General features: G+C 38.6%; 1 protein-coding gene across 5 annotated transcripts in view; it reads right to left on the bottom strand.

Annotated features, from left to right (window-relative positions):
- Positions 1-273: 273 nt before the first annotated feature.
- The window catches only part of INPP4B (inositol polyphosphate-4-phosphatase type II B), an 825,365-nt gene continuing 803,472 nt past the window's right edge, over positions 274-22,166 (bottom strand). For 2 of the 5 annotated variants that reach the window (XM_070474815.1, XM_070474819.1), the window contains one exon: positions 6,288-7,684. In XM_070474815.1, the coding sequence (XP_070330916.1) occupies positions 7,510-7,684 (175 nt within the window). In that variant the 3' untranslated portion in view covers positions 6,288-7,509. Of the gene's footprint in view, positions 6,248-6,287; positions 7,685-22,166 lie in introns of those variants that run through there. The other 3 variants (XM_070474817.1, XM_070474820.1, XM_070474816.1) reach the window with 3 other exon arrangements.

Below are 22,166 nucleotides of genomic sequence, written 5' to 3'. Positions count from 1 at the left end.
AGCATCTGGTTATTGCATCTTCTAAAATTATAGTTGATTTTAGTCCCATAGAATAGCAACCCTGAAAGATGCATTCTGCTATTAATAGTTACTAACCTAGTATCAATGTAAAATTTGCACTGCATTTACACTTCATCAGAAAGTTAGTCTATGTTCTTTGAAATACTATTTAGGCTACACTTCTGCTATTTTAATAAAGTTTTAGAGATTTCTACATTGACAAAAATGAAAAAAAAGTATAATTTGATATTTGAAATGAAAAAGACAGAAACATAAAAAATAAAAATCACATTTATTAAAAAAATATACACAATGTACAATGAATATGGTTTTCACAGAACAATAAAACAAAATGATTTTTCTTCAAATGACAATATAAAGTGATCTAACCTATTTGTGCCTCATTTCTTAGGACTACACATTATTGGTTGATCTGGAATATATATTTAACACTAAAAGAAAACAAATGCAAATGTTTCAGCTAAGTACCACAAGAATCTGAAAATCACATATTAGGTTAAATAAAATAATAAAATATGCACAAGAGTGTATGTGTACAAAGGATTGCACATGTGAGGTGAAATGGGAGTGTCTATACAGTTACAGAAATGTAGCATCTGCCTTTTAAAATCTGAAAGCTCTCTGACATGAAATGGCTTTTAATATTTATAGTGATATAACAGCATCATAAGAGCTACTAATATAGAGATAATAGAGCAATCTTGCTAATATTTGAGTCAATACTGCCTGCCAGTCAATAAAATTGCACCTAGTCATCATTAAAGATGTACTGTTGAGCTGCACCCTTGTATGACCTTAGAATATTCTGATAATTTAGGAAGACTATGAATGTTTCATACCATGAGTACGAAAGTGCAACATCTTAAAGAAAGACTAAAAGATAAGTGGCTTAGTGGTAACGACTATACCTGCCAATGCTGGAGCTGCAGGAGACATCTCTAGGTCAGGAATATCCCCTGGAGGAGGAAATGGCAACCCTCTCAAGTATTCTTACCTGGGGAATCCCATGGAGAGAGAAACCTGGTGGGCTACAGCCCACGGGATTGCAAAGAGCTAGGCACGACAGAGCAACTGAAGACAGCATGAAAGATAAGCAACATTCGGTTTACCAGGCAACAACACTTGTAGTAGGTCTTCTCTCTAATGTTCAGTCTCTCTGCCTATCCTACTTAACTGTGAGTCATGTTTTCCTTTTTAAATTTAAAATTGTGACTATTCATGCAATCTAGAAAAGTTTATGCTCAGGAGAGCTGGTGGCATGTACATCTTTTAAGTTAATACTACCTTACAATGTTTTCCTACCTCCTTGATACTAATAGCCAGATATGATTTATTTCTTTGACATCAGAAATGCTTTAGATTTCCTCTTACATGCTTAGAAATAAAACTAAGAGTGTTTAATCTGCACTATAACTCAGAAAGAAAAAGCCCAAATGTCCATACCTTAACTTTATACCTAATTGGCCCTCCATATTTTATCTAAAACATTAACTGCATTTTTCTGTTCTTGAAGCTTTTGCTAGAGATAACGTCTGTTTGGAAAGTTGTAACAAATTTCTTCCAAAGAAACAAAAGATCTAATACACTGGTAGTTTCTTTATAAAGTAATGAAACATAAATATGGAGGGGGAAAAAAGCAAAACTCTTGCAGATTGCAGCTGGGCTAAATGAATGTGGATTCTGTGAATTTACCTAAAATTGTCAATCCACTATACAACTCTCAGCAAATTCTTCTCTTAAGTGGCACATAATCTGTAAAGCCTCCAGCTATTAGAGATGCCTTGTGTTTAATATATTTGCTTCACTATGCAACTGCTGATCACAGTTTTTCTCAGACCAGTTTCTTAAACCTGTGATGAAAGTTGATTTATTTCTCCAAAGATTATAAAAGGTGGCCTATATGTTGAATGAAACCACTGATAGACCATCCTGTTTGGAAATCAAACACCTAAACATTTGTGTGATTTAGTATACTGCCAGAGTTTAATTTGTTTAATCTAACAGTTTGGTTTCCAATTGAGCTATATTTATTAGAATCTGGGCCTGGTAGTATGTTACTGCTTTTCCAGCATTTAGGAAATGCTAAAATTATAAACTTAAAACTGACACTGAAGTGCATTTTAGTGATTTTCTAATTAGGCTAACATTTCCCTGAATTTTTCCTGAAGTTGTTATTGCTTAGGCGAAAGCTGCATTGCTCAGATTTCCCTTGCAGAACATCACAGAGAGATACATTTTTATCTATTTATTTTTTAAAATTTCACTTTTTGGCCACATAGCAGGGCATTAGTTTCCTGACCAGGGATCCAATCTGTGCTCTGTGAATTGGAAGCATAGAGTCCAGTGGAGCGGAGCAACTAGGCCACCAAGAGAGTCCCCAAGAGATACATTTTTAAATGAATTTCTATGACTGTTTTAAATATGAATAAACATAAACAGCAAATATTACTTATAGTCTAACAGGAGTCTTTAAAGAGGGCATAAACCAAGTCAAAACTGTAGCCCTCTGAGGGTGACTGCACTTAGTATCATTTTAATAATTTAATACTGCTTCCAAGTAGTGATTATTTTCTGGAGAAAAAGTGAAGGAGGTATCCAGTTTTGCACTGGTCAATGTTTAACACGTGGTTTTCCAGGAATTCAAAGTATGGGTTGGTAGCATTTGGCAGTTTCCAGGGTGTAACACCCACCATGGTCAATTTCAAGCTACCTATGTGATGTTACTGCATGCGGAGTCAGGAAGTGAGGCCCAGTTAGCACTTTATAAACATCATGTTTCCACTGATACAATTGGCATAAATAACCTCAGCAGCAGATATAAACAGTACAATATAGTAAAATAATTAGGCTGCATTAAGCTTTGATTATCATTTTTAATAAGATTTATTCAATTGTGTTCTGTAATTTAATATTTAATGATGGTTGTGTTTTGAAAACCGGCCTACAGGATTTAATGGTCAAGTATCGTGAGTCAGCACCAGCCAGTTTCTAGCACACCACTATTATCCTATTCTCAGCACCTAGCAAACTTTACATAGGAGGGGCCTGGATTTGCTTGGGAAGAAAAGCATGAATCTTCTTCTCTCCCACTGTCTTATTGTAGGCAAAACACCATACTTAGTTGAGAGAAAAAAAAGGGACGTATCTCCCACCCGGATGCTTGCTTTTAAGACCTCACATCCTCAGAACAAGAGGTCATAGTCTTATAAAGTAAAGACTGGAGCTTAGTTACCTGGTGTCCTGCTCCCACTGGGCAGCTGGTCATTTCAGTACAATCTGTCAGCAGGATCAAATATTTGCTCTGACACATGGGATTACTGGGTTGACCAAACTGTTTACATCAAAGGATTGTTTGGGCAGAGTGTTGACAAAACCCAAGTTAATACTGACAAAAAAGAAACAACCACACAAGAAATAAATGCAAGGGTACATCTAAAATATGGGTCTGCTTCAATAAAATATTTCAAACTTTTACATTGAGCTATTCTGGAGAACATTTTTCAGGCTCTGGATCTTAGGTCACTGGGTCAAACATAACTAGGATTGCATTTTCCCTTGTTTTTAAGTATGTTTTCTGTAGGACTTTGTAAATAGCTAATACTGAAGTATTATCTACTTTTGATGACATCAGAGGGCAAACATGTTTCTGAGCAAAAAAATTATCTTGTTTGGAAATGTTTTCTTGGTTCAGTGTCTGACTCAATGGGATCTCTTCAAATAGAATGACTGGTGCATCTTTTAAATGAAAATGGAAACAGAGAAGCATGACTTAGCCTGTGTTTGTACACAAGAGATTTTAAAACTTTTTGTATAACATTTCCTCTTTGATTTAGAAAGGTTTAGTAACTTAAGAAATAATGAAGTAGTTTTCCAAGCATACTTGAAATATCTCTCAGGAAAGGGGTGACATTATTGTAGCTATGAAAAAACATTTCCTTGATGAAATCTACTTTTAGAACATGAACAAATACAGGTTTCCATTAGAGGAATACAGAAAACTATGTTAATAATAAACGAGAAAGTACATTACTTTCATTTGTATTATAGTAAGTTCTATTCTTTGAGAACTTCTATAATAGTACTTCATAGAAAAGAAAAAAAAAAAACAAAACAAACACAAAACTTTGAAATGTCTTCCACAAATAGAAAACCCTACAGTTGGTTTTCTGGTTAATAAATATTTTTTTCCATATTTGAATCAAGAGGTTTCATTTTTAAAAATACGAACAAAACTATTGCTCATAAGACTATTTACAAGATATAAATCACTTAAGGTATCTTGGAACTCAAGACTGCCATCTGATATACTGAATGTGGCTTCATGGTTACTCAAGGGAATCACTGTCATACCAACCACTTTACCTTAAATCCAGTGGGATAATGAAAATAACCACAAACCCTACCATTTTTAAATGAAACTGAACAATTCGAAGATTATATTTACTCAGTGAAATTGAGAATGAGGTATAAAGGAGAACAAGATAACCTGTCCATGAATAGATCCACAGCACACAGCATCATTTCATGAAAAACGCAGTAAATATTTTGACAACTGCCTCAAGTATAATGCCCACAAGTCCTTAGCTAAAATAACAGATAGACAATTCTAGCATTAAAAGCCCCAGAGGCTTATCTAAAATTGCAGCAATTTAAAAAGCCCAACATGAGCCTGGAGATCTGCTTGGAATCTTTATTTCAATAGGTGTCTTGGTTGAGGAGCTATCATATCAGCTAGGAAAGCTACAGATGATTTGTTGAATGTGGTCATTGCTAAGAGGTTTCTATGTAACAAGTCTTTGGCATTTCCAAGGGAGACTGATGCTCTGGATCGCCAGCTCCTCTGATGAGAAAAGAAAACATATAAATTCTTAATAAATGTCATTTATTTAGACCTTTGTACTCTAAGTTTCAATTACAGCAATACATGCCAAGGCCTATTTAACCAGTATCCTTCCCAAATTTTCATGTATATATTTAGGGTGGCAATTCACAGATCAGATAAGCCACAACCTACAAGGTAAGAAGGGATTGTAACCAGGGTTCTAAAATCATCTAGCTGAGTAATTGGGGACACAGCTTCCTTGTACTTTAGTTTAGTCATTTATAATATTTAAATTGTTATACATGATGATCTCTAAGGCAATTTCTGACTTGTAGTTTTAGGAAACTCATGGTGTTATTTTACCAAGTAAGGGCAAATTTGAAATTCAGTTTAGGAGAAATAATTGTTTTGGTTTATCATTAATTACGGTAGCATAAGATTTAAAAGGTTCATTCACATATACTAATCTATGCCAGGCAGTGCATACTTACATCATTGATCGATACATATTAAGATAAATGCTAGAAAACACCTCAAAGACATTTGACAGTCTTTCATGAGCTTAACTGCATGAAGTTTAGGCTGATGGGGTAAATCAATCCAAGTCAGAGTTTTGAAAAGATACCATGTTTTTGAAAAGTATTTTTATTGCTTTATTAACACTGTCCATCAACATTTTTAGGAGGACCAGTCACACCTTCACAGGATGACAGTCTTTACAAGCACATAGGAACTGCTTCTGTAGTCAGGTTCAACAGGTATCTTGGTTAGGTATCCACAAGCTAACACTTCCTAATTTCCATTCACTAGAAAAATATTTTTAAAGCCTGCAAATGGGCTCTCAGGTTGTATATGAGAAAGGATGGGGGATATCTCAAAGCCTCTCTCCTCTAGACACTCTCCTATCATCGCTTTGGAGTGGAGAATGCCACTCTCTGAATCACCTCCAGGGCCCCTGAAGCAACTTAGGTTTTCTCAGAACGTCTTTCATTAAAAATCCCATGAATGAAATGTACACTTTTTGAACTGATCTCAACCAGCGAGGATCAATACATAGAAGCTTGGCACTAGAAACACAATATGATTTAAGATTTGTTTAATGGATTTCTTTCAGAGTCATATGCTGATAACTAATTCAAGTAATTCCTAGATTTGGGTGAACATTCCTGATCACCTCCCTCCACAGATTCATGACAATGAAAACAGAAAAACAGTGGAGATTTTCCAACGGAAGCGTATTTGTGTTCCTGTTTATTTACATGTTGGTAAACTTAGGTGTCAGCTTTTCCATAAGTCCCCTCTGGAGGTCTGTAGTACTTGGGGAAAGCCATCAGCTGTAGCATGTTGAAAGCATACTTCCTGCATTTGATATTCTTCAGTACATTTTCTATGCGGCATCCTTCTCTGGTGAAAGGGGAAAAAGCACAACTTCATGAAACACAGAATAAATAAATATGCTTTATTTGTTCAATGCAGAGTTGCAGCAACAGTCCAAGTAAAAATAACAAAGATTCAACTCTACATTTTTTTTTTTCACAAGTGATGATACATCTTACAAAATTAAATCCTAGGCCAGGCCCAATACCATTATTGCCCTCGGAAAAAAGATGAGTAGAGTCCCTTTGCTCTTAACATATATTTAAGGTTTAATAAACTCTTTAAATATAATTTGATCCACGATACAGCTTCATTTTCATTTCATAAATATATCTGCCTTTTTATAACTTTTCCACAAATGAATTTCTCAGTCTCTTTAAAACACATGAACATCTACACGTAGCCCTAAGGATGTAGGTTCTAGGAATAAGGCATTTAATTAAGTCTGGCCCTATAGATTTTTAAAGGAAAGTTTCATCTCTATTTGACTGCATTATTTTAGCTGTGCAACAAGGAGGAAAATGGCTTTCCAAACAGCCTGGTCCAAGTCTCAGCTTTATCAAGAGGAGTGCTTGTGGACAGATAGTACAAAAGTCACAGGTGCTGAAAATGGGGCATCGAGACGCAAACAAGACTTGGTTAAAAAGAATAGAAAAGTACAGTGAGCGCCAAACCAACCCAAACCATAGTTACAAATGGATTCATTTAATTACAAAACAGAAATAGCCATTCTCTCCAGAAAGTTACTTGACAGAAAAAAGGTTAATTGCAGCAAAGAAATCACAGAACTAACAGGTTAAGAAATCGAACAGAGGGTTCTATCAGCTGACGGCGACAATGAGATCAGCACAGTGGAAATCGAGTCTGGATGGAAGGAACCTCCCACATCTGTAGGACTTATCTCAGGGTTCCGGGGTGTTGTGCAAATTCAGTCTTAATTTCTTTAAATAAACGGAAATGGGAAGAGGAACAGGAGGCGCAGAACTTCAAGCTTTCAGGATTCTGTTCTTTGTCTTATTCCAAAGACAGGAATTTAAAAATTCTTCTTGAGCTAGTTAACAGTTGGGAAATGCTTTTCCGTGAACAAAAGAGCGAAATAATTCACTTAATGCATAGTACTTCTTTTCTTTTAGCTTTTAGGAAAAACAAATAAAACACAATTCAAACATTTGCTTGTTCTTTTTTTTTTTTTAAATTCTGTGAATCTGAAAATGTAGAAATTACAGCATTGTCCCCATAATTTAAAGTCCATTGTCAGTTGTAGAAAAGAAAGGAATGCAACATAAAACTTATTGGTATTTGGCTAAAAGTAATGCAAGACTTAAAATAAGCCACACGACTAGCAGGTGTGAGCTGACAAGCAGCAAGGCGACAGGATAGAAGTGTCGAGAAGTTGGCTTGTTATCAGTTAGACAGCCTGTTTCAGGATCGTCAGATTCATTCAGTGCTCCCTGGGTTTGTCTGCTGTTAAACAGGGAGGGGGGCAAGGAGTTAGGGGAGAAAAGAAAATAGTAGAGCATTCACACAGTAAAGAAACTCAACCTTAGATATCCTGAAATACAACACATTATCTTATATCATATGGAAGTTTCAGATGAAGTTTTTATGCTAAATAGACCCAAATGCATCCTGTGTGCTTTTTCTACCTGGACTACAGTGACAAATATATTTAAAAAAAGAAGATTCTTTTTGCTTTTTGTGCAAAAAGGAGGAGAGAGATGCTATGGTGATATTCACATAGGGCGAATATATATGCACAAGGAAAAACTCAAGAAGCATAACAGCACCAATAGAGAATATGACATGGATAAAACTAAAGTATGGATCAGCCCATAAAAAATAATCTGATAAATCAATACATCTTCGGAAAATGAAATGAGAAACACAGTATGTAGTGAAGGAAACAGATGTGTTTGGCACATTCAAACACACTGTCTATTGTTTATGTACCTATATAATGTATTTAAAGTTATAAAAATGATTTATGGAAATGGCTTGGTATTTTAAACGGATTAAACACCTGACATGTCATCCTTGCCAGCCATAAGATTAGTTTAACAAAACCTGACTCAGCACCCTTCCACTAGGTCAGCTCATAAATTATGTTGTCTCCCGCTATCTTCCTAAAATGAGGCCAAATATATCTCCTATAGACTCCTAAGCTTAAAGGAGATTATATTTGCAGAGTGACACATCAAAAAAGAAAAGATTCTAGATTTCCAGGTTGTGTATTTTCTGTGTAAGTGAAAAACGAGCATTTGTAATTGGGCTGAAAAGCAGTTCCAATTATGCCATATTTGTAATATGCCATACTGATGTGAGTTGAAAACACAAATTCTTTTCTATGGCATAGTTCATCAGTATTCAGAGTATTCAGAATTTCAGTCACTCAGTTGTCAAGGCATTTTTGATTTCTATCAGCTCTTCCAGGTTTTAAAGCAGAAAAACAGGGTTTGCTCAGTCGATGAACAGTGCTATGTATGCAAAGGTACCTTCTAAATAAGCCCCTTACCATCCATGACCCCTTTTCAACCAGTGGCAGCCTCTGAAGACCTCCTACACAAGAGATTTTTGACCTGATGTCCACTACAACCAGTGGCCACACGTGGACAAACAGCAGTCTTAATGATTTTAAACAGTGATCTGACCTCATTTAAATCAGTCATGCCTGGCTGGGTTCTAGTGTTCCCTTGTTGTTGGGTGAAGACCTAAGGGTTTTGTAGCCAGTGACAAAGTGAAATACTCTTATCTGGAAAATGAGTAGCTTATTGTGTGAAATGGAGTACTATTTAATTCCTATTGTCAGTTGTACTTGGTTACCTGTTCAACTCTTACTGCTTACTAGGTAGGAAATATGTAGTAGATTTTAAAGTATGGATACTCCCCCCCCTTTACCCCTTGGTATCCACATGTGGGAATGGGAGATTGGGATTGACATATATGCACTCTTGATACTATGTATGAAATAGATAACAAATGAGAAAATACTGTATATTCCAGGGAGGTCTACTTAGTGCTCTGTGGTGAACTAAATGGGAAGGAAATCCAAAAAAGAGGGGATATATGTATATGTACAGCTGATTCACTTTGCTGGACAACAGAAGCTGACATGACATTGTAAAGCAACTATGCTTCAATAAAGATTGATTGAAATATACATTTTGTGGGAGGTGGGAGGGAGGTTCAAGAGGCAGGGGACATATTGCACACTTATGGCTAATTCATGTTGATGTATGACAGAAATCAAACCAATATTGTAAAGCAATTATTTTTCAATTACATTTAAATAAATTAAAAAAATTAGATATAGATACCTTTGAATGTGACTAACAAAAGCTTCCTTGCCCAATATTATTTCTCGAATATCACCTTTACTAACACTCACTCCTGTCCACTATTAAGATGTAGGTTATCTGTAGCAAATTAACTTTGTTAAAACCTTGGTTCCTTTCCAATGATTCTTGTTAAGAGAGAAGTACAGAGTCTCATGTATCATTTATCTATTATCTACTATTATCTATCTATCATAATATAAATATTACATTCTGATTACAAATTAAGGTTAAATATTAACCTCAGTCTATCAGTCATATTATAGAAACACTTTATCTTTCCCAATGAAGCACTCATTGACAGGCTCCAGCTGAGGTTACAGACAACTGGTCGACAAGTAAGTTGAAACAATCTTTTAACAGTCCTTACTTCAAATACAAGGGACTCATTCATACCAGATGGCGTTTTTTCCTACAATTGCCAGAGCCCATTTATTACTTTCCAAGTCTTCTTGTTAAACATGTCTTTCAAGTCAAAGTACTATGTTAAAAGATTTGGTTCTTCTGAGGGGCAGTTTTATAATTGAATTAATTGGTTGCTTACTAATTTTAGTCTCAGGATATTAGGATAATATATTTAAAATGCCTTTGACATAGTCATTCTATTCTTCAGCTGAAAGCAACATAACCTATGAGGCTGCCATTGCATGTAGAGCTTGAGGCCCTGACTATGTCACCCAGTGGGTACAGATGCCCTTGGGGCTGCTTTCTTGCTTCCTGCTAAGAACAGCACAAATGTTTATTTCTTCAGGGCCACAAATGAAATTTTCAGCATTCTGCAAGTGTAAATGCAAAGGATGTGCTAAGTAATAATATTAGTAATTTCCTCCCTGGGAGATTATGACAAATAATTAATTAGTGGCTGCCTGGCATGGTATGCTGACAACCCAGTGTCATTAGCTTTAGCCATCAGTGACGGGTAGATCACCATGGAAGCAAATCACAATGTTGTTTCCACTGAAAATGTGACATGATGAGACATTTAAGGGCAGTTACTGAATCTGCAGGATAGAAAATGATTTTTTTTCCTTCAAAGACCTGTCAAAGCAATCACTTAAAATAGAAACAAGTAAAAATGCGTTTAACTCTTAAACACATCACTGCCTACATGAGGAGACATTTCCTTAAATAAAACCCAACATGCATGACTTGATGATATTTGGTTATTTCCCCCTCTTTTCTGTCACTGACTACTGCTGTATCCTAGATCACAAGGGTGATAAGTCCCCCACTATAGGTATCCTCTCAAATCATTCAGACCTCTTAAAATACAAGTTAGAGTCTTCCTGTCTCCCCCTGCTGGGTAATTATTCATGAATAATGTTGCTATTTGATATTTTAGTCCTTTAACCACTGTAGCTCTTCAAGCTCCCCCAAAGGAAAATTAGCAATTAAAACTGAATTGAAAAATCTTTCCTTCTGACCAGAAAGCTGATTTCCTCCCATGCTAAAATGAGACCATTTCATTTTTAATTACTTTCAAGTTTGGAGTTATAGGCATAGCATCTTGAAATGATGAGCCAAGATTTTAGAGCCAGTATCTCACTGGGCTTTATTTGAGTCCACATTCATCTGCTAAGTCGATCTTAATAGAGCACCATGTTTCAGGCTCTAAAATGTCGGATTGTGTCAGATTTTAAACTGGCAGACCTGTGTAGAGATGAATATAATGTAGGTCTTTATCAATAAGAGATTTGAGAGTGATATCTACATCATAGAACAGGAGAGTCTCAGACGCTAAGTGACTTTAAGAAGTCTTCAAGTTGAATTATACATTTTATAGATGAGAAAATAAATTTAAAGGCTTTGCCTAGGCTTCTAAAACAGTAAGTTGTAAGAAAAAGGATCCTGAGAATGTAGTTTGCCCAGCTCACAGTTTCCTTATATGATAGCCTGGTAAAATAAGGGGAGAAGGATTTTTTGCTTGCAGTTTAGATTTAGGTCCAGTTTTAAATATATTGACTCAAAATACACTTAGATGTCAAATTACCAAAATTTCCCAAAAATTTAGCTTATAATTAGAATACTGAAAGTATTATTTCCAGGACTTCATTTTTTTAAAAAACTGTGCAACTGTTTAAATGGGGGGGGTCATTTTAATAAAAGAATATCAAGGTTGGGATAATTTCCACTGGCTTAAAAGCAAGACTGGGCTTCCTACACGGCACTAGTGTTAAAGAACCTGCCTGTAAGTGCAGGAGAAGAAAGACACGTGGATTTAATCCCTGGGTTAGGAAGATTCCCTGCAGGAGGGCATGGTAACCCACTCCAGTATTCTTGCCTGGAGAATCCCATGGACAGAGGAACCTGGTGGGTTATGGTCTACGAGGTTGCAAAGAGTCAGACACAACTGACGTGACTTAGCATGCACGCAGAAGCAGGATTAGCTTTTGTGGCCACTGAATCCTCAGAAACATTTAAAATGCTTTCTTCATTTTAACTGGATTTCAGAATCTAATACAAAATACATTATGTTACCCACAGGAAAATCCCCTAAATTAGGAAATTCCTCAGAAGACAGAAGACTATGTCACTGTTTGGAGTGTCCAGATCATAGAATGTTTTCAATAGTCCTAGACAAGTTTGCTATAAAAGAGAGAGCAGTGTTAAGTGAAACCCCATTCAGAGGAAGCAAGAGCCCTTGGCATAGGACACATGCATTTCTCTGGATGTGACATTCTAAGGGGAGGGCTACTGTGAACTAGAGGATGCCAGAGCAAGGTAACCAGGTAAATGATAGTGGACCTGGGAACCTGGAAAATGATAGTGGGCTTGGAAACCTGGCAAAGCAGAAGAGACTGAGGCAATGGGAAAGGATTCCATTGGTTTAGAGAAGAGGGACATTTATGGTTAAGTGGTTGTTGATTTCAGATAGTCAAAGATTCAATCGTTTAAGTCTGGGCAAACTGCAAAGCAATGGAAGTGTCTGAAGTAAGCAAAGAGATCTCCATGTATCATATCCAATCATGTGACAGCTACTGAATAGACATTACAGGAAGTCTCCAACATAACGAATGGGCTCCATTCTGAGAGCATGTTCGTAAAGTTCAACTTGTTGATAAGTCCAACCAAGTTAGCCTAGGTATTCAACTAACACAATCAACTAGATAGTATTGCTACTGTTCTGTAATAGGTTTATAATACATTTCACAAAAGTATGCATAAAAAGCAAACAAACAGTCAAAAAATAAAGAAAACATTTTTAATCTTGCGGTACAGCACCTTTAAAAGTAAAGCAGTGCAGAACAACAGCTGGCTCACAGGAGCTGGCCTTGAGTGAGCAGGCGAGAGTTACGGACCAGAGGAGGGAGAGGAGGCGGGAGATGGCAGAACTGCAGGATTGTCAGCACCAGGAGACAGAGGGCAGGCTGCAGCCCCACTTGTGCCTAACACTGATGGCACAGGTTCGGATTGCTTGCTGGAACCAGATGGGTGTTTGCATCTTGGTAAGTTTGCAACTTAAAGGCCCGTATGTAGGGAACTTACTGTATCTTATTCATTTCTTACAATGGGTTGGTATTATTATCCCTACAGGCTAAAAGGGATTATAAAACCTGCTCAAGCAGCAGATAGGGAATTTTTATCTTCATCTTATTAATAGAAAAACCATATTCCTTTCACCTTATGATTGGGTTCCTTTCAGCACAGATTTCCCCCTGCCTCTCAGAAACTGGCAGCTGTGATTTCTTGCTAGTTGCTAGATTAGATTAAGCAACCTCTAAAATTACTTCCACCTCTACCTTCCTATGATTCCTTGATACTATTAAGACATAAAGTATGTCTATTAAGACACACTCTAGAGATGCATATTTTTCTGCTAATAAAATAGGTGACAGCTCAATAAGAAACAGTTGGGGTATGGGGCAAAAATCAAAGAACGCAAAGAATGCTGACATTGTATTTACTCTCTAAAGTCTCTAGCTCATTCTTACCTGTTTTCAGAATTAAAAAAAAAATCTGACCTATTTAATGTTTAATTTGTCCCCCACATCTCTTCTAGCATTCTTCTCCCAGTTTCACTCTTTTAGTTTCACAAAGTACCTAGACAGTAAGAATGTCTTCTTGTCAGAAGAAGGAAGGCTCTTGGTACTTGGCTGGTGGTCCAGTGGCTAAAACTCTGCACTCCCAATGCAAAGGACTCTGGTTCGATTCCTAGCCAGGAAACTAGAGCCTGTATGCCACAACTACGAGTTCGCATGCTGCAACAAAGACCCTGCACAGCCAAATAAATAAATACACATAAATCCTTATTTAAAAAGAAGCAAGGCTTCAAGAAGTGACACTTTCAGATAGTGTTTGACACTGCTTTGAATCCTGCAGACACCCAGAAAAACAACTCAAGATAGCTAAAAATGTTTTATAAAAAAGTTTAAAAAAGGAAAAAGAGACAGAATGAATGAGTTCAAAGTATAATTGCTTCCATCAGACCATTTTCAGAGAATTGATACCAGTTTTGATCTTCAAATTTTAGCAAGGAGAATATTTGGATGGGGTCCAGAAAGAAATACCATAAATGATTAAAGGGCTGAAGAAAAAAAGCTTCTGAGGAAGTGTTTAAGGTTAATTTCGTTTGGATAAAAAAGAAGGTTAATATGTGATGTGGCTGCTACATTTAACAGTATGTAAGACAGTGGTAAAGTCATTTTTGAGGTATTAAATTGTGTTTTGCTCTCTTACATTTTACCCTGTAGCATAAGGCATGACTCTGGGGATTTTAGCAGTGCTGAAAGCAAGAGCGGCCTGGACTAAATAGATTTGGTGTTCTTTAATCTTACAACAGAGAATGTGTGAGGTGTCCATTGAGGGGGCAAAAGGATCTTTGAGGGTTGAAGGAGAAGAGAGAGGGAGAAGGAGAAGGAAGGGGAGGGAGGGAGGGAAGGCAGGGGAAGAGAGAGAGAGAGCAAGCAGAGTGGGGAGAAGGCAAAGGGGCAAATGTTGGTGCTCCCAGAGGAGGACACCCGTGTGGGGAGGGAGGACCATGCAGGGCAGGGAGAAGGGGGAAGCCAGCACGTGCATCAAAGGGGGCTGGCCCTCCATCAGTGGTCTGCTTTGCCAAAGGTTCCCTTGTCTTGAGCTTGGTTTGGAGGCAAGGATATGAAGCAGCTTAAAGGTATCATAATGAATAGGAAATGGGCATATCAGCAGCTGATGATTGATACAGACAAGCTTTCTAGAAGTTTCAGTGCAAAATAAGACTGTGACAAGCAGAGAGCTCAAAACAATAAGAACTAATTTTCCAGCCTGGCTGGACAGGAGCTGAAATGTGGAATGAAGTTTATTTAAAGAAATTATTTAAAAAGAAAACCAAGCCCTATTACCTTATATATACCTCGGTTAGTAAACAGGTTATAGGGCAGTTCTACAAAAAGTATATAGATGCAGATATATGCCTATAACTCATTTTCTATTTCCCACGTGATGTTATTAGCTTTACTTTGTATAAGAGCTCCTACAAGTTGACTTAGTTTTAAGTATGGCTTCAAAGTATCAGTCAGAGAGAAGAAATCAGATTAGCTAATAAAACATTCTGTGAGTGCATTTGTGGCAAAGGTACTTAAAAATATAAACAACCCTTGTCTCAGCACTCTAGTTGTCACTGTCTTGGACTGAGAATAATTTTTACACCCCAGTAAAGAGAAAGCTAACAAGAAAATATGTAAGACTTCTGATTCCACTCTTGATAGGCACCTGGAAAAGTATAATGAGTTAAATCTATGGACACCCAGCTTTCCTTATGGGGCAGGGAACCTGGCAGAGCAGGCAGCCTGACTCTGTTCTTAGCTCTCAAATAAAAATAAAAGCCCATGTATGCCTATGGTATTCTGAAGGTAGCTTAGGAAAATACTGGGTATCATAACAACAGATATGCATTTGGACACACCTAACAGGAAAGAAGGGCTTTCCTCGTGGTCCAGTGGCTGAGACTTTGTGCTCCCAATGCAGGGGGCCTGGGTTCAATTCCTGGTCAGGAGAATAGATCCCATATGCTGCAAATAAGAGCTTGCATGCCTCAAGGAAGGTGGAAGATCCTATGTGCTGCAACTAAGACTAAGCATATTAAAAAGCACAGACATTACTTTTCCAACAAAGGTCTGTATATCAAAGGTATGGTTTTTTCCAGTAGTCATGCATGGATGTGAGAGTTGGACCAGTTGAAGACTGAGCACCAAAGAATTGATGCTTTCATACTATGGTGCTGCAGAAGACCCTTGGATAGCCAAGAGAGTCCCTTGGATAGCCAGGAGATCCAACCAGTCAATCCTAAAGGACATCAATCTTTTTTTTTAAAATGTATTTTAATTGGAGGCTCATTACTTTACAGTATTGTGGTGGTTTTGAATATTCATTGGAAGGGCTGGTGCTGAAGCTGAAGCTCTGATACTTTGGCCAGCTGATGGGAAGAGCCGACTCCTTGGAAAAGACCCTGATGCTAGGAAAGACTGAAGGCAGGAGGAGAAGGGGACAATAGAAGATGAGATGGCTGAATGTCATCGTCAATTCAATGGACATGAGTTTGGGCAAATTCCAGGCGATAGTGAAGGACAGGCAAGCCTAGCATGCTTCAGTCCATGGAGTCGCTAAAAGTCAGACATGTGACTTAGCAACTGAACAATAATAATAACAAAAAGAACATCAGCCCAGCTTCCCAACATCCATTTGGTTAAGTTTCAATCTTCCCTTTTAAAGGGGGAATGTTAAGATCTATCTGCTGAGAGATTATGAAAAGGCACCTAGCATATTCTAAGCAATAAAAATAAGCAAATAGGAAAATAAAAAATTCTCTCCCTATCCTCCTTTTGGGCTTCCCAGGTAGCTCAGTGGTAAAGAATCCACCTGCCAATGTGGGAGTCTCGAGAGATGTGGGTTTGCTCCCTGGGTCAGGAATATCACTTAGAGAAAGAAATGGCAACCCACTCCAGTATTCTTGCCTGGGAAATTCCATGGACAGAGGAGCTGGGGGCTACAGTCCATGGGGTTGGGAAGAGTTGGACGTGACTGAACAACTAAACAACAACAACAAATCCCTCCTTTTGCTAAATCTCAGTTTTCAGACAAGGAGTACGTTGACCAGATGGACAGCCACTTAGCTCTGGCTATTTCTCCTCTCTCTCCCTAATGGTGAGATGCCCCAGGATTCAGGACAGCACCCTTCTGCTTCCTGCACCACACATACTGTCTCCAGGTGATGTCAGCCAGCCCCCTGACATAACTACTAGGATATGATGATGAGTCTCAAATTTCTCTCCCCTTACTTTACACTTCTCTAAATGACAGACACATATATTGCATATTCACTTGGATGTTTACTTTACAGACATTTTAAGGTAATGAAGCATGGAAGAATACACCACCCCCAAATATGCCACATTGGCATAAGGATCATTTCGCGCTAAAGGCACTTGAAAAACAGCAGGTGCAGGAAGAGTACTCTGACCTCCCCTTTTCTTCCTGAAAGTGAGAGATAAAACCGCCGCATGACAGACGCCCTGCCTCTACAAGGAAGAAAGAAGCATTCTTATCACCAGAGACGGGGAGTCACTGCCGAGAGAATTCTATACAGCAGGCCTAGATGAGAGAACTCTTATCTCCTTCTAGCCTCTCCCCTGCATGCCCCATATATTTCAGTTATTTTTCCACAATCGCTTTTCTTCGTTCAACCTGGTATAAACGCATTTCGGTTTGACATTTCTTTGGATCTTCATTTTCTTTTGAGAATTTCCACATATGTGTACTGCGTTTGCTTTTCCCCTGTTAATCTGTCTTAGGGCAATTTCATGCTCAGGCCCAGACAGAGACCCTAGGAGGGCAGAGGAAAACTTACCTCCCACCTAGTTTCAAGGTCACGTCTTAAGTTGAGTCCATGTTCTCGGCCACCACTACACACTAGTTCCTCCTTTCCTTCTTATCACAGGAAATGACACTCAGCCACTCTCAGACATTCATGTTAAGCACCTCAACTCTCCCTGATTCTACCCTGCATCCCTCCAACCATCAACAAGTCGGACCACTTGGCACCATCTCCTTTGCTGCGACCTGCCTGTGACCCTCCATCATTGTGCTCTTATACTAATGGAAGATGGTTTCCTGTCTTCTCCACTCTTGCTCGTCTATTAAATTTTAGTAAATGGCAAAGCAACCAACACACTCTTCTGGTCACATCCAAAAACCATGTCCCCAAGAGCTTTTATGGAATGAAAATCCATCTGCATAACAGGCTCCCATAGGGAGCCAGGCTTGTCAAAATACCAGCGGTGCTTATCTATATGCATGGAGATGCAAATATTTTCAACTGCTCAGCACTGAGACCAAGGCTCCTGAATCTCAAGGAAGAAGTTCAGCTATATCTTCTTTCACTACAATCTCCTGGGTTTTTCAGGTTTTTTCAATCCCTCCCCACTCTTGCCATTTCTATGAGATTCTAGTCAGTGAGATAAATCTTGCCAACCTTTCAAAGTGATGGACTTTGGGTTTTCTTTGCTGCATCTGGAATAGATGAAGCCGAGTATGGACCAGTTCAATATCAGACATCACCACCACAGTACTGATATTATTAAACATTCATTTCTACTCCATCTTGGAATTTGTTGCTCCAGAAGGATAACCTTAGAGTTCTTGCACCTGGAATTGTCATTTTCTTCTCTAGGATAGGATTTCTTTTTCCTGCTTTCAACTTCTCGCCATTTCTCTTTCCCAGATCTCTCCTATTCCCACCATCCCAAGCAAACAGCACAATGTTACAATTTATATTGTCAACATCTGAAACTGAAGTCTTATGAAAATCCTAGTGAAAAAGAATAAATACATTCAATAACCATAGAGTGGGTTTTTGGATACAAGTGCGTGGCTAAAAACAATAGCTACACAACTACGACAATGACAGAAGATAAAATATAAAGTTCACCAAGGATGAAGAACTCAAAGGTGTGACTCAAAGTGCTTTACATCTAGACTCTGGAGATTTAAAGATCAGGGAAGGAAGGCATCTTAGAAAAATTAACTTTTGTGATGGACAGTGAAGGCTGAACAGAATTTCAATGGTGAGAAACTGGGTGGGGTTTTGGGGGATGTAAATAGCACAGAAAGTCATGGAGAAAGGAAAATGTCAGATGCATTTAGGAATGACCCACAGTTCACTTTGGTTGTAATAATGGGGCAGCAGGGAAATAAATGAAGACAGAAAAATTAAAATTAGTATTTTCTTTCTTGTTGGTTATCTATTTTAGATTTTTTTCTAAAATAAACACCTCTTTTGTGACAAGAAATTCAACTATATTGTTTTAAAATGAGATAGGGCTACGTTGCAAATGTTTGTATTGTTGATAAAAACTTAGACTTTATTTTTGAAATGATGGGTGGACAAACGCTGAGGACCTATGAGCAGTGGAATGGCGTGATGAGCTACGCACAGCACCCAGGTGCAATAGGCAAGATGGCACGAGCCAGGCCTGCAGGAGGGATGGAATAAACCAGAGATATGGAGACCAATCAGGGCTCCCCTGGTGGCTCAGACAGAAAAGAATCTGCCTCCATTGCAGGAGACCTGGCTTTGATCCCTGTGTCAAGAAGCTCCCCTGGAGAAGGGGATGTCAATCCATTCCAGTATACTTGCTTAGGGAATTCCATGGACAGAATTTTCAAATATTTTTTGAAATTCAATTGGACTGCTGGGCTATATAGTCCATGAGGTTGCAATGAGTTGGACACAACTCAGTGACTAACACACACACACACAAGGAGACCAGTTGAAAGTGTTCATTGCTCAGTAATGTCCAATTCTTTGTGACCCCATGGACTGCAGCCCACCAGGCTCCTCTATCCACAGGATTTCCTAGGCAAGAATACCTGAGTGGGTAGCCATTCCCTTCTCCAGGGAATCTTCCCAACCCAGAGACTGAACCTGTGTCTCCGGCACCACTGCAGTGAGAAGCCCGCACACTGTAATGAAGAACAGCCCCCACTTGCTGCAACTAGGGGCTTCCCAGGTGGCACTAGTGGTAAAACTCGCCTGCCAATGCAGAAAACGTGAGACGCGGGTTCGATCCCTGGTTTGGGAAGATCCCCTGGAGGAGGTATGGCAGCCCACTCCAGTATTCTTGCCTGGAAAATCCCATGGACAGATGGAGTCTGGCAGGATACAGTCCATGGGGTCAGAAAGAGTTGGACACAACTGAAGCAACTCAGCATGAATACATGAGTGCTGCAATTAGAGAGAGCCTGCGCAAAGGCAATGAAGATCCAGCTCAGTCAAAAAAAAAAAAAAAAAAAAGAAGAGTTTAGGGAGGGGAAGATGAGGGAGAGAAAGTTATACAAATATGTTCAGGTTTTAGGAGGAAATGCATCCTATTCAAATATGCTGCTGTGCTAGTCGCTCAGTTGTGTCCGACTCTTGCGACCCCAGGGACTGTGGGATGCCAGGCTCCTCTGCCCATGGGATCCTCCAGGCAAGAATACTGGAGTGGGTTGCCATTTCCTTCTCCAAGGGATCTTCCCTACCTAGGGATCGAACCCAGGTCTCCTGGGTTCACATCGCAGGCAGATTCTTTTAAATTTTATTTTTATTTTTTATGATTTCATGGCTTCCCTCGTAGCTCAGTCAGTAAAGAATCTGCCTGCAGTGCAGGAGACCCAGGTTCAATTCTTGGGTTGGGAAGAACCTCTGGAAAAGGAAATGGCAGCCCACTCCAGTATTCTTGCCTGGAGGATCCCATGGACAGAGAAGCCTGGAAGGCTACAGTCCCTGGGGTCGCAAGAGTCGGACAGGACTGAGCAACAAAACCACCATTGAATGAAAGACTCTTTAAGTTCTACAGTGATTTATAATTCTTAAAAGCTTCAAACACATGATTTCATATAATTTCATAATAACATTTTCTTCCTCTATCAATATATTACCCCTCCTTCCTTCCCTGTTCTGACTGGTAACCATGAAATTGTTCTTTATACTGGTGAATCTGTTTCTTTTTTGTTTTATGCATTAGTTGGTCTTATTTTTTAGATTCCACATATAAACAATACCACGCAGTGTTTGTCTTTTTCTGTCTGACATTTCACAAAGCATAATGCCCTCCAAGTCCATCCACATTATTGCAAATGGCAGAATTTTATTTTTTTACTTGGCTAATATTCCATTGTATACACACACATACACACACACACACACCCATGCACCACATCTTCTTTATCCCTTGGTCTGTTGATGGACACTTAGGTTGCTTCCATACCTTGACAACTATAAATAATGCTGTTTAAATATGCTGTGCTTGATATAAGACTTTAGATATTCTTAACAAAGGTAGGTCTAGACAGGATCTATACCATACATTTGGAAGTTACCTTCAAGAAGTGAGTTAATTAGAGGAAGCCACCCACGTAGAAAGTATAAGCTAAGCAGAGATGAGGGCTGAGGGTAAAGCTCTGGGAATGCTTGCATTTGTAAGGCCAATGAGGAAGGAGGCAGAGCGCACACAGTGACTTGAGAAAACAGTCACAGATTCAAAGAAACAGAATTAACCTCTGTGTCAACTGAAGCGAGGAGGCTGAAAAGTAAATAAAGGCTACTGGACTCCATAGCTTTATGACTTGTAGCCTTTGACTTTCAGTAGAATTTTAGAAACAGAAATTAGTATATAAACGACTGATAAATGAACAGCAAAGAATGGGAGGCAGCACATTATTTTAACTACTGTGTTCAGAGCCTTGATAGTGAAAGGAAGGAAGAAGAAAGACAGCATAGAGCCTCCAAAAGGCAACAGAATCGACCAAGTGTTTTGGGATCTGTGAGATAAGTATGCCTGGAAGAAAAGAGGAGAGAGAATATGGGGAAGATTCAAGAAAATGTGAGAGTTTGTCATCTCTTTGTTTTCAGGAAAAAAAAGTAGATATTTATGGGTTGAGGACTAGCTACAAAATAGGGGACTTTCGTTGCTTATCAAAAAGTCCTTACTAAGTGTGTGTTAGTTGTTCAGTTGTGTCTACTCTTTGTGACCCCACAGACTGTAGCCTGCCAGTCTCCTCTGTCCATGGAATTCTCCAGGCAAGAATATGGATTGTGTTGCCATTTCCTTCTCCAGGGGATGTTCCTGACCCAGAGATCGAACCCGGGTCTCCTGGATTGCAGGCAGATTCTTTACTGACTGAGCCACCCAAGAAATCCACTAACCAAAACACTCCCTGGCTCATCTGGACATGGAACCAAAGGTAACCATAACCTAATTAAAAGCTTCATCTCTTTCCTCTTTGTGACACAATCAGAGGTTTTCACAACATATTATCAGTGGTTTAGTAAACAAATAAAGCCAAGGTTGGATTTTTGATCACCTAAGCATTCATGCCACAATTATTCAGAACATGTACGCTGCTGCCCCTGTGGTTGGGGAGTAGCATCTTTGTACAGTTTTGAAGCCCAACATCTGTAAGTCCCAAGTATTTATATTTTACATTCACATACAAGTTTCAGTTTATGTTGCTCTTGAACTGTTGTCTTTTCATATGGTTTTTTGGATTGAAGCCTTCCCATGATCATATACACACAAAAACAACTAATTAGAGCATTTTATCAACACAAATGACTATCAAATTGACTACACTAGAATCTATTGTTCTGCTTCCCTTTT

The sequence above is a fragment of the Odocoileus virginianus genome, chromosome 12, assembly GCF_023699985.2.
Source record: "Odocoileus virginianus isolate 20LAN1187 ecotype Illinois chromosome 12, Ovbor_1.2, whole genome shotgun sequence".
NCBI lineage: Eukaryota > Metazoa > Chordata > Mammalia > Artiodactyla > Cervidae > Odocoileus > Odocoileus virginianus.
This window is presented reverse-complemented; position numbering and strand designations above follow the sequence as displayed.